The following is a 13,122-nucleotide window of genomic DNA, read 5'->3' as shown; positions in this document are numbered from 1 at the left end:
GTGTGTGTGTGTGTGTGTGTGTGTGTGTGTGTGTGTGTGTGTGTGTGTTTGTCAAGGAAGGTAGCCTGAGGAGGGAGGTGAAAGCCCACTTCATGCTTCTCATCTTGGGACTGTGAGTAGTCTGAAAGGCTGACTCCATCGGAGGCTAAAGACACCTGCTGTAAGATGCTGCACTGATGGACAGAGTTAAGCCCATAATAGATGGTTAAAAGGCCTCAAGTCCAGGGAAATCTCCAGACAGCTGGCTGAACTGGACCCTACATTTTTGTTTGACTTTCTACCCCATTAGTTTCACCTTATGGATTGAACCTAGCTTTCCTGGCATGAATGCCACATAGCACTTGGTTATTTAGCTCCACTGGTTTTATTCCCTGGTTTAACTTGATTTCCTTCAACCAACCATGATTTCTGACTTGTCTCTCCAAACTCAAATACAATATCCTGGTTTCTACTTGGTGATCTGAATATATCAATTGCTGCTTTGGGGGGATACCAATAGTCAGAAGACCTGGATTTGAATTTTGGTTCTACCACTTATCAGATGGTAGAAAATAAATTTACTTAATTTTTCTAAATTTCTTTTTTTTCTCATCTGTAAAATGGGACTAATAATGCTTACCTCCTAGAATTGCTATGAAGATTAGTTGATATACAATTGAAAATGCTTAAATGTCAGTTTTCCACACTCTTAACACTGAAATTTTTTTGTACAATGTTGAAATTTTTATGTTAGATTACTTCAGTCATAAATGTGTTGAGAATAGCTAACATTTTCTACATACATAAAACATTCCGGCTCACACTGAAAAGACAAGAAATACAGTCATGAATTCAAAGCCAAATATATACCTAAGCTGGAAATTTATCATTGAGAGAGGCATTATAAGGTGTGTTGTGCAAGGACCTATATGCCACCTCAGTGTCATCTTCAGATTTTCAGGTATAGCTAAGGCCCTTTAGATAGTAACTGTGTCATATTTGTCTTTTTTCCTTTGGTTCCTAAATCAAGTATAAGAGGCATTTAATCATCATTTGATAACTAAATTGAAATTCATTTCCATTAAGACCATACCAGAATTCTTACTATCACCCATGACTTTTTCTAAAGCTCTTTTTTTGAGTTATATCTTTAGTTCATACTACTTCTTGGAACTCCCACAAGCTTGAAATCTAATGCTGGAAGTAATGTTCCTTTTCTTTGTAAATATAACTCTTATGACTCCAGAACTACTTACCTTCCCCTACTGTCTTCCATCTTTCCTATGCTACCACCCAAAGATCAATTAATAAGACTGTATTCATCTTATCCAGTTGTACAACATGATATATTATTATTCTATTCTTTTGCAATTCTAGTCTGATAAAAGATCTATTATCATTCAAGAACACCTCTCCCACTCCGGTTTCAAGTTGTTTTAATACAGTGTTGTTGTCTGACACACACATGTTTCCTATACCAACAATGAAGGTGACTATTTGCACCTGAAAGTTTGTTTATCTAGAAATATCTATTGTTACTCCTGATCTGGGAAAGCAGATAATAAACAATAGTCCCAAAATGTGTAGTGAGGCTGGATTTATATAGAAAATGAATGAGGTCAGGTTTAGCTGCTCCATTTATTTTTGCACCCTCAACAATCAGTGCCAATGGCTATGTGGTCAGTTTTGCTGTTGTTATGTTGTGGCCAACCTAGATAGCTACTGCCTAAGAGAGGTTATGATTGTGAAGCTTGTTAACATTTCATGTGTCAGAAATAGAAGTACCGTCATTATTAGTATGTTTTCCACGTGGTGCTTCTGACTGACACTAAAAAATGTAAAGAACTATTCTAATTCAGAGCTAGTTCGTTGGCCAGGTTATGTCAGTTATGAGTTGGCTGCCTCTGCTGGCAAAGCAAATAGCTTGCAGTGCACGGATTTATGAGACATTAGCAAAAGACAGAAGAAAGGAGAAGGAGGGCAATGGTATTCAGTATGTGTCCTAGTCCATTTGAGCTACTATAACGAAATACCACAGACTGAGTAGCTTATAAACAAAAGAAATTTATCTCACAGTTCTGGAGGCTGAAAGTCCAAGATCAGGGTGCCAGCATGGTCCAGTGAGGGTCCTCTTTTGGGTCCCAGAATTTTCATTGTATCCTCATATGGCAGAAGAAGCTAGGGATCTCTCTGGAGCCTCTTCTATAAAGTACTTATCTCAACCATGAAGCTTCCACCTTCATGACTTTTAAGCACCTCACAAAGACCCCACCTACTAACCCCATTGTCTTTGGGACTTAGGATTTTAATGTACGAATTTTGGGAGGACACAGTCAGATCATAGTGGTTTGGAACAAACTCCTATTGGAGGCAGAGGGTAGAGGACAGCAGAGTCCACAGTAATAGAAGAATCTTATATACATGGGGTCCACTGAATGGTAAAAATGCAAAAAATAAAAATGACCAGGCATTTCTAAGCAACCACTATATGCTTCTGATCTCCTGCTGAGGAAAGGAATGCCATATTTGATTCCTAGCTTATTAGAATTTGTTTCTCTCTTTTTGAGGGTAGGGGCTATAAGAAAACATCTCTCATTCTATAATCTAAGTCAGTATAAGAACCATTCTTTTATAACTTTAAAGAGTTAAGTATTTAGGAAAAGAGAGAATGAACTCCTAAAAAGACAACATTCTGGATTTAGTTCCCTGGTTTCATTGCAAGCTGTGTTGTTAACTATTGCTTGAGTTGTCACTTTCAGATTTCACATCACTGATGCAAGGAAGTCTGGTTTCAAGCAAGTCTGGGATAAATAGGAAAAATCCAGTGGGACAAGGGTCATCCTGTGAATAGGTTCATGTGCACATGCCTGAAGCCTGTCAAGGATTTTCTTTAACACAGAATAACAATTCAGTTTGTCAAATACATGTTTGATAAAAAAAGAATGATTTTCTTTTCAGAAAATATAATTATATCCAAACATATTAGGATAAGTCTGTTTCATAAAAAAAGTGTCATCAGTTAAAGAGCTCTTTTCTTATTTGTTTTTATTCAAGGAGTGAAATTACATTAGGGTCATACATGATGGGATTTCTAGGCACGGTTCAATTTTTTTTGTATCTAATACCTAAGGGTAGACGTATTCATCTTAAAAGTGTCCCCACAGTGACTAAACCAGTTTTTCTTATTTGTTTTTATTCAAGGAGTGAAATTACATTAGGGTCATACATGATGGGATTTCTAGGCATGGTTCAATTTTTTTTTGTATCTAACACCTAAAGGTAGACGTATTCATCTTAAAAGGGTCCCCACAGTGACTAAACCACTCGCTGTTGCAAACACCTGTTTATATATCTGATTCTTCTTGAAAGATCTTCAAAGATTATGTGCTGTCCAGCTTAGTCCCTAATCACCTAGTATAGAACTCATCTTTGTAGTAAGTAATGACTATTTTCAGAATTGGTTTAAATAGCTGAGAAACCTTCCATCTACCACTACCCCCAGGATGCCTGTAGGAAAATCACAGAAATACACCTTCTGGAGATATATATCATCTCAGAAGTCTTTCTCCCTCTATGTCAGCTTTGGAAATGCTGTCCCAGTCATCTACCAGGTGAAGACAGGTTCTTAAATGGTGCTTGATGAGTCAGTACTTCTAAAACTCCCAACTATGGAAGAAAGGAAGCTTTGGACTCTTCCAGTCATCTCAGAGAGATAATGTCCTCTAGAGGAAGAACATTCCCCCAGAGAAGATGCTTTCCCTTTTTTTTGACCATAATCACCTGCCAGGCTGATCGCAGCAGCAGGAGTTACTGCTGCTAAAGTGTGACTGATGTGCCACTTTGGTAAGAATTCACATAACACTGCTGGACACGGGCCAGGAATGGGTCTGCATGCACAGAGCATGGAGGCACTGCATGATTTAGCACCATCTGGGGCTTGCCTTCAGACACGTTAAAGGGCAGAGAATTGGAACCCAACTCAGAATGACAGTCATAAGGAACATAAGCAAACAGTGCTGTGAAGTAACTGATTATACTCCCTTGATATTTCCTCCCCAGAGCCTAGCCAAATGAAGACCTTAACTAATCTTTTCTCAATTCTTTAGTAGCAAAATGAATCTTGGTTTTGGGAGATGGGGCACAAAAGGGATTTAATAGTCTTGGGAGTTGCTGAGTCCTCTGGAGAATGTAGCCATAGCAGAGACATGGGCAAATTGATTTAAGCCATAATGCTGAAGCTTGCAGGACAGTGAAACTGTGAATTTTTATACATAACATATACTAATTGGTTAAAAATAAATGTATTGATGTGATGCAGAAAAATAGGCAATAACCATTGTGGTATTTTAGCATAAATATTGATAGATTTGCAATATGAGACAGATGACTAAATGCTGTCATATCCTTGATATTTGATAACCTGTTTTCTTGTGTCAGAGTTGGAGGTCATTAGGTTTATCGCTCAAGTTAAAGTTTTTTAATATTTATTCAACTCAACGTTTTATTAATCTGATTAAAGCTTGAGTTTTGGATAAGCCAAATTCAGCTATTACATGAAATACAAATAATTCCCAGATGATCAAGCATGGTTGCTTATTTTAATCTGCATTTAACTACAGTATATTTTATCTAAATTCAGATGCAAGTCACATAACATAATGCAAAAGAGTTCAACATAAACTCTCAGGGGAATGCCATTTATTAGCATCTTCATGATTAAAGAAATACTTAGTACTAAGACTTGAACACATTAAAGAAGAAAAGCTAACTGCCATTTGAGCTATGAGCTTACATATCTCATATTGTGATCAGTACATTTCTTTCACAATAAACTTTGGGGTTAGTTAGGGAGAAGTTATTATTTGGTTGGCATCTCATTGTAGCAGAATTCATATTTAGAGAGAGAATTTTTTGACAGGGCCACTGAAGGGGACTTAACAATCCCTGTGTTGTGGGGATGTCACCTGAACTCCATTGACCTATGAACTATGTATTATATATCCGAGATACCACTATTAAAGTGCTATGTAGAACTCAAATATAAAATGAAGTATGTCCGTATGGCCTTGCCTTTTAAGAAATTTAAAACAATTCAGTTTATTTGGGTAGACTCGTATGTATGGAAACTGCTAGAGAGAACAACACAAGAATATGGTTTTGGTTTTATAAATTCTACAACAATTTGGAGAGCAACATGTAGAGCAAGAGGCAGAGACAGAGAGAGAGGAGAGTCATTTAAGGAGAGTAGAGTAGAAGAGATAGGACACAGGTCAGACTTAAATGAGGAGGGAAGGATCTGGTTCTCAGAGATAAAAGGGAATGGTGGCCATTGGGGGAAGGTTCAGGAAAAGTGTGAAGCAAAAGCAAGACTGTCAAGCATTGAAAACAGTAGAGCTATGCCGGCCTATCTGAGAGTAGGGGCCTCTGCTGGTAAATCTGGAGCGAGAATGTTGAATAGTCAGGGTGGAATCAGGTAAAACTGAATCCTATATGGAGGCCCAGAAAGGTTAAAGGAGTTTCCAAAACACATTAGTAAAGTGTGGCAAAGATAAGACTCAACTTTAAATACGATCCTCAGTATTATACTGCAGGCTTTTTCTAGGTTTAACAGCAAGTCATCTGTCTAGGTTATATCTACAAAGTAGCAGTAAATGTTGACCCTGGACTCAGAACCATCCCACCACAGTTGTAGGATTAACTTTCATGAAAGTTACCTAATAATATCATCTGAAATGGCCTAGACATATTCTAGCCAACTTTTTAGAAATCATGAGTTTGTGTTTTTAAAGGAATCGTTATATTTAATTCCCTTTACTTTTTCTTGACTTTAGCAGTTGAGATACCATTGCTGTAGTGTGTTTAATTTTCTAAAATACAAGTCAATGTATGAATAGGACATGTGGCTATCTAAGCTTGGTTTGTTATATAGCACAAATAATCCCATGGGAACAGTCTACCGCTGTCATCAACCTCTCTTCCCTAATATCTACTACTGTAAGGAAATATAATTGCACTATTATCATGTTATATGCTAACAGCAGCATGGTCAAAACTGTCTATGTGTTGCCATGACAACCCCATCTAAGATAAAAGTGGTATTCACAACACGTATTTACCTAGAGTTTATTTTTGTCCTTTAGGCTCTTCAGTGGCCAACAAGGAATTATTATTCAGAATTTTAGCACAAGATCCATTCTCACTGTTACCAATGTGACACAGGAGCACTTCGGCAACTATACTTGTGTGGCTGTCAACAAGCTAGGCACAACCAATGCGAGCCTGCCTCTCAACCGTAAGTAACACAGTGTTGCCAAAATGCTCCCAGGGCCTTTTGGCTCCTATCTATAGAGCTCAGCCTGATGTGACATGTTCCTTACACAATATCCTTACACAGGAAATTTGGCCCCCAAATAATCAGGGTGTTGGAGAATTTTATAATCCCTATAGAATTCCATATGTCCTTAGAAAAATATCTTAGATCTGAGAAAAGGGAAAAATCACACAAATAATAGGATCCACTAAAAATGTCTTCTGACTGAAGACAGTTGGTTTGGTAGAATTTAGTTTTTGTTTTGTTTTTAAAAATGTGTTATATTTCAGCATAGATTAATTTAGATTGAATTTACTCTTGGTTGGCTTTCTCTAGATGTTTATCTTGAGATAGTGAGAATTTCACATGCCATAAACAAAATAAAATAGTAAGTAAATGATCATGGACAAAATATTTTATCCATATAGATAATGTTTTTACTCAAAAGTGTATTTTGAAATACAACTTAAGGTTTTACTAAAATAGGTACTTTATTTCTAATGCGTCTTAGTTCTGAAGGACTAGAAATGAAAAAAGAAGAGCAAACACAAGGATTAGTGGAAGGGAAAGAAATGTATGTTAATGTTTTCTCCTACAATTAGTTTTAGTGTTTTCCAGAAGCTGAGTAATCAACAAATTGTTATAACCATAAAATATTCCTGATATTGAAGTGGAGTGTTTCTCAAAATGTTCACAGAAAACTATAGAGAATACACTGTTTTTTCAGTTCCACAAAGTTATCTGAACCATACTGATCTTTGATAATTTATATTTTTATAGTAACCTGACATACGTATATTTATGTTATCATCCTGTGTTAGTAAACTGTCTCTGAAAAATGCAAATACTGTGAGTTCATCACAGACATGATCATTTCTATTTTGCAGAAATGGGGAACGGGATATGTAATATCCTTACTGTTTAAAAACATACTATAATAAGAAGTTTCATGATTTATGAACTTTGAATTGCCATGATTTAAGAAACTCTGTTGTTAAATAAAATATATCAGTTGGTTGTTAATAGAAAATAATCATTTGAAAATGATTTGTGCTATATGTACTTTTAAAACATCACATCATTTATTATTCCAGCTTAATATTATGAAGTATTTCTTAGTATCCCACACTCTGAAAGAAAAGCATTGCTTGCTGTGCAGTAGCCAAAGTATAATATACTTGCTTCAGTTTCTTCCATGAGGATTATTTATTTTGTGTAATTATGAATAATATCATTGAAAATATTATAGAGCAGTATGAATTCCAATTTAATGTAAATATTGATACTTCTTTTGGTATGTTATTAATATTTTAAATGTTTTAAATATTCAAGAACCTGAAGGAGTAAATGAATTAAACAAAATAAAGACAAATTTAAGGCTTAATAACACATTAACTTTTGCTATTTAAACTTCTAAATCACACTCTGATTTTCAAAACCGAAGCATTAATGACTGTGACGAATTAGGAACAATTATCACTGATCTGTTTGCTTTACCCTGGCAACCTTAGTGCAGTCCTCTGGATATAATGCACTGCTGAAAAGGCTCCTAAATGTGGTATCTTCAGAACGGACTCTAATTGTCTTCATTTGCCACTGGCTTTCTGTAGGTAGAAGTGCTAAGAATTACTAGTGCAATTTGATTATTTCGTTAAGAAAGACATGCAAATCTTGTCTGTAATTTTGAACACAGCCCTGAAGTTTGAAGAAATATCTGTATATTCAAAACTCTTGTATGACCTCACCGGAAACTCTTATTGCACTAAGCATTTCTATTTTTATTACTTTTGTATAGTTTTTATCTCTCCACCAAATTATATTTGTTGAGAAGACAGTATCAATATCTGATTAATCATTTTATCTCCCATATCGCTATGCACAGTGTCTGCTATTTAATAGACAATTAGCAAATCTTTAGTGAATAAGTGAATTAGTTAAACGTTGAATAAGTGATGGAATGTATCATAAATAAATGAATGAATGAACTGAGTTTTAGCTGTAGAATGTGTATTATAATCTCTAGCTATACAAGGCAATATCACAGTGATGACAATACTTATTGTGAGCTTACTATAGAATAGATCCTATTCTAATCTCTTCATATGGATTTGTCCCTTTAATACTCACACAATCCAAAAAGGTAAATTCTGTAATTCCCTTCTTACAGATGAGGAAAACAAGATGAAGAGAGTTAAAAACTTGACCAAAGTCAAATTGTTCATAAGTGGCAAAGCAAAAATCTGAATCCTGACAGTCTGGGTTCAGGGCCTCAGCTTTTAAATTCTATGTTTCACTGTCTCCCACTATGATAAACATAAAACCATCGATGGAGATAAATTTTATCATTTGCAACATATTTTGGAAAGATATACCTCTACATGTAACATGCTTGCCCTTCTTAAGGTTTTTATGAACTTAAATAATTTAGGGTGCTATTCTTCAATAAATAAAAACTCTATTTAAATAAATGTTTAGAAATAAACATCATCCACCAGATATAAAATTTAAGTAATATGAAAGATGAATGGGGTTAATGTTTGACTGAAAAATTATTAAAAATGAGACTCAGAGACATTTAAACACACATTTTTATGGGATTTTAAAACTCCTTGGAATGGTATAGTTATCCAACACAGGCATTGTAAGTCTTCATTGAAATCTTCAGCTTTCTTAAAGTTCTTATGAAACTAGCTGGAGAGAGCAATGTGTCCCTTAATAAGAATTCCTGTTGTATATTCACAAGGTCTGTGGATGGGAAGGTCTTCAACCTCTAAACTGATCCAAAACTAGTGGCCAGTCCTAAGCTGATCTAATATTAGCCTATGACCTGCTAAAGAATTTTTAAAAATCTTTTTTTGACTGTCAGCCCTTTCTATAGTCAAGGGAGTGTGTAAAACTAACTTGCCCATCTTCTAATCTAGGAGAAAAGAGTTAGGCTCCAAAGAGTCTGCCACATGTGTCCATGATGATATGTGGAACATACCATGAGTAAAAAAAAAAAAAATCATATTTTCATGATTTGTATCCATGAATAGTTAATATGCTCAAAGAGAAGGTAATCATAAATGTGAATCTCCTAGTATAGTGCTTATACATAGCAAACACTCTATTGAGTATTATCCACTGAGAATCAGGTCCCCATCTATAACTATTTAGGATAAATCCTGACTCTGTTACAATCTACTCCTGATTTGTAATAACCTACATTTTCCAGATCAACAAGAAAGCAAAAGGCAAGAAGTTGTAGTTAGAGTCCTGCTATAACTAAGACCATCCAAAAAGGAAAGTAGCACTTTTTGGTGTATAAATGTGTGTGTGTGTGTGTGTGTGTGTTTCACATAAAGGGAGACAAGCAGGTCATAATGTGAACCACAGTTCTACTGCATATAGTTGTGAGATTTTGAGTAAGTTACCTAAATGCCAAAGCTTCAGTTACTTCACTTATAAAATGAGAGCAATAACAGCTCCCACCTACGGGATAAAAATTAAATGGGAGGATGCATGTAAAGCACTTAACACTTAGCCTGGATCAAAGTAAGCATTGAATAAATGCTAGTCATTGTTATTATATCACATCCCCAAAGAACACTCAGTTCAATTGTTTTCAAAAACTATATATAGATGGCTGAACTTATTTGATGACTGACTGTCCAGTACTTTACTGAGGGTTTAGAAAGTAAGTTGTCATTGGAAAGCCAGGGAGAAGGCATGCAAATTTGATATAATGTCCCAACTCTAGCTCATAACTTAACCTCATCCCTTGCTCAGTGCATGAACCAGACTTTATGGCACTAATTCCAGGTTAAATATGATGTTCACAGCATAGAGTTTCAGACATCTAGGAGATTTAAAGAGTAAAAGCAGAAGTAAAATGATTGTTCTATGAGACTCTGATCATTTATTCAATAGCAATATTCATTCATCAAATATATATATTGACTGCCTACAATGTACAAAGCACTCTGCTAGATGTTGGAAAGAAAAGTATTCATAGAAAGGGAACATGCTCAAAGAGTTCTCAAGTGAATGAGCAGAGAGGTATAAGAAACAGATAACTGTAATGCAGTATAGTCAACAGTAGCATACAAGGGCAGAGAAGAGCCACTTAATCCAGTTTGAGGGCCATGAAATGACTGTCATCTAGAGTAGGTATATCACCATATGAATTATAACTAAGCTAAAACTCAAAATATTATTTTAGCCATCATTGTCTTATTTTCAAAGGCAGAACTTTGCAGAGTACATTCAACAACAATCATAAGCACAATGTAGTGACACAGATGAAAGAATGATATACTCAGTCTTAATGACTCAGGGCAAGCTATAGAGGAGACCCTTGAAATAAGGATGTGATTGGGTTGAGCCTGGGTGTGGGAATGGGAGAGAGAAAAATACTCCTGTATGGAACAGCTCATGTAAAGACATGGCAGTATGAAGCAATCTGATACATTTGAAGACACGGTAGTATTTTAATATGGTTAGAGTAAAAGGTGGGAGAAGAGAATGTTAACAGATGAGACTGGACAAGTTGGGGGACTTAGGACAGAAAGGACTGCAGATGAGTTTGGACTTTATCCTTCTGGTTTTGGAGAGCCACTGAAGCATTTTAATAAAGGAAGGACATAAACTGATTGAGTTTCTGAAACACTTTCTTAGGCAATGTGGAGGGCCAACTGCACAAAAAAGAGTAACAGAGATGAGAGAGATAATTAGGACAGTTAATGACCAAATCTGAAGAGAATGGGAAGGAAATTGTGGGGACTTAGATAACTTCCAAAGTTTAGTTTGGGTGACATTAACCAAGCTAGAACATAACAGGAGGATTAGCCATTTTATATTTGGGGAGAAGGTGGAGATTGAAAAAGAGAAATGTTTTTAACTTTAGACATACTCAGTTGGAGGCAGTGTCCAATAGGTAGCTGTACTTTATAAAGTCCAGGATGGAGATATGATCTGGAAGCTCTCAGCATGGACGTGGTAGTTTCCACTCTGAGAGTAAATAAGATTTCTCTTGAAGGACACGTGGAGTGAAAAGATGAGCAAAGACTGAAATCCAAGTAAAATCAGCATTGAGGAGTGAGGAGAGAAAGAGAAGCCTCCTGTAGAAGCATGTGGATCCGGGGTGGATGGAGATGCCAGAGGAGGACAGTGCCACGGAAGCCTTGGGAGTAGACCTGTCCACAAGAGAGAGGGTCAGCAGTGTCTGATGCTACATCGGGCCAGAGAAAGTCTGAAAATCAGCCACTGTCTCTGACAATTGGCAGCTACTGGTGATCTTTGCCAAAGCAGTTTCTATAGAAAACGGAGTAGAAGCCAGATTAAATTTAAATAAGTAGATTCAATTTAACAAGTTGATGAAGAAATAGAGACATGTGTACTAAATACTCTTTCTGTAGGCTAGGCTCTGAAAGGAAGAACACAGACTGATGATCTGCCTTGATGTCCCATCAGCTGGCCTGACGTGGGCTTCTTTTCTGATGAATAGGCCTAATGGTCAGGTGTATATCAACAACTCCCTGACCTGCAAAGATGCAGCACTGTAGCCTTTGGTGAACAATACTTCGCACGCTTTTGCTTTTTTGCAAGCCTCCCTCATTCTAGTTTCTTAGCCTCTTTTCTCACATCTTTCTCGGGCCCCAGAGAAGCAAGAAATGGTTTTGATTTAATATGAAGTCACCTTAAATTCTTTTGCCTTCCGTGACCTATAGACTTTAGACTGTAATTGTAAGCGGAGCTGTCATTCTAAGCAGAGATGTCAGTAATTTCATCAATAGAATTACTTCAGGTAGAGAGTATATACTTTTTCAAGTAAGGGGAAAGCAAAAGTTATGGGAAAAAACTATAGAAGAGCTAGTATACAATGAATCCCTCATCCTTTAGATTACGTGTCCAGAAATTTCTGAAGTATGTCTGCGTTATAAAAAGTCTCTTTGTGAGAGAGAGGTAGAGAAAGAGACAGAGACAGAGAGAGAGAGGGAGAGAGAAAGAGAAAATATTCTGCAGATCACTGTAGATCAGCCTCAGGGATCAATGCTTTAACAAACTTAATAATGGATGACAGCGTGTCAACTATTCATAGCAAAATTCCTTATTAAGTAAAAAATTTGGGATTCAGAATTATTGGGGATTTTATTATTATTTTTCAATCGTGTTTTTTGCTTCCTGAACGTGAGCAACTGAAAGAGATGATTCCTCTCAATCTTCTCCTTAAAGAATATGAACTGAATAGTCCCATCCTGCCATCTATGGGTCCAGTTCATCAAATGTACATCATCATTTGATCAGTAATTTAGTAACCAGTAAAAGTCATTTTCATAAGTAAAACATGTATATGCTTTGTTTCCTACTTTCCCATTATAGAACACATATTATAAGGCTCAATCTAAAGGGAAATAAGGAAAGATAATTACTTAAGAAGGAAGAAATCTTAGAACTCTATATAAACAATATACTTAACATTTATATAGCTTTGGTTTAATACAGTCTTCTCATGAGACCTAATATGTGAAAGTATTTAGAACAACTCAAGGTTTAATATTAACAAAATCTTTTCTTACAGTCTCAAATAGGTAACAATAATATTGCTACAATGCATGGTTGCCAAACCACTCTTTAATATGTTTCCTAAAGGTGGTGTCAAATATTTTGCTAGAACATAGGTCCTAATGATGCTACAGGGACTTATCTCCTTTTCTTGTGAGTGTGGGGTGTGTGTGCACACATATGCATGAATCTGCATTTATTCAAATAACAAAGTATTTATTTACCTCAGAAATATTACACATAAAATATTCAAAGGACTCACCAAAATTTCGTCTTTTCCCTCTCTTAGT

At 36.0% G+C, this 13,122-nt stretch overlaps 1 protein-coding gene across 1 annotated transcript in view; it reads left to right on the top strand.

Annotated features, from left to right (window-relative positions):
• NEGR1 (neuronal growth regulator 1) overlaps positions 1 to 13,122 on the top strand; it is a 900,229-nt gene that overhangs the window by 712,731 nt on the left and 174,376 nt on the right. Inside the window, exon 6 of the mRNA XM_024734600.1 lies at positions 6,120 to 6,271. Within this exon, the coding sequence (XP_024590368.1) occupies positions 6,120 to 6,271 (152 nt within the window). The remainder of the gene's footprint in view (positions 1 to 6,119; positions 6,272 to 13,122) is intronic.

This window comes from Neophocaena asiaeorientalis, unplaced genomic scaffold (genome assembly GCF_003031525.2).
Source record: "Neophocaena asiaeorientalis asiaeorientalis breed wild unplaced genomic scaffold, Neophocaena_asiaeorientalis_V1.1 scaffold15, whole genome shotgun sequence".
Taxonomy (NCBI): Eukaryota; Metazoa; Chordata; class Mammalia; order Artiodactyla; family Phocoenidae; genus Neophocaena; species Neophocaena asiaeorientalis.
This window is presented reverse-complemented; position numbering and strand designations above follow the sequence as displayed.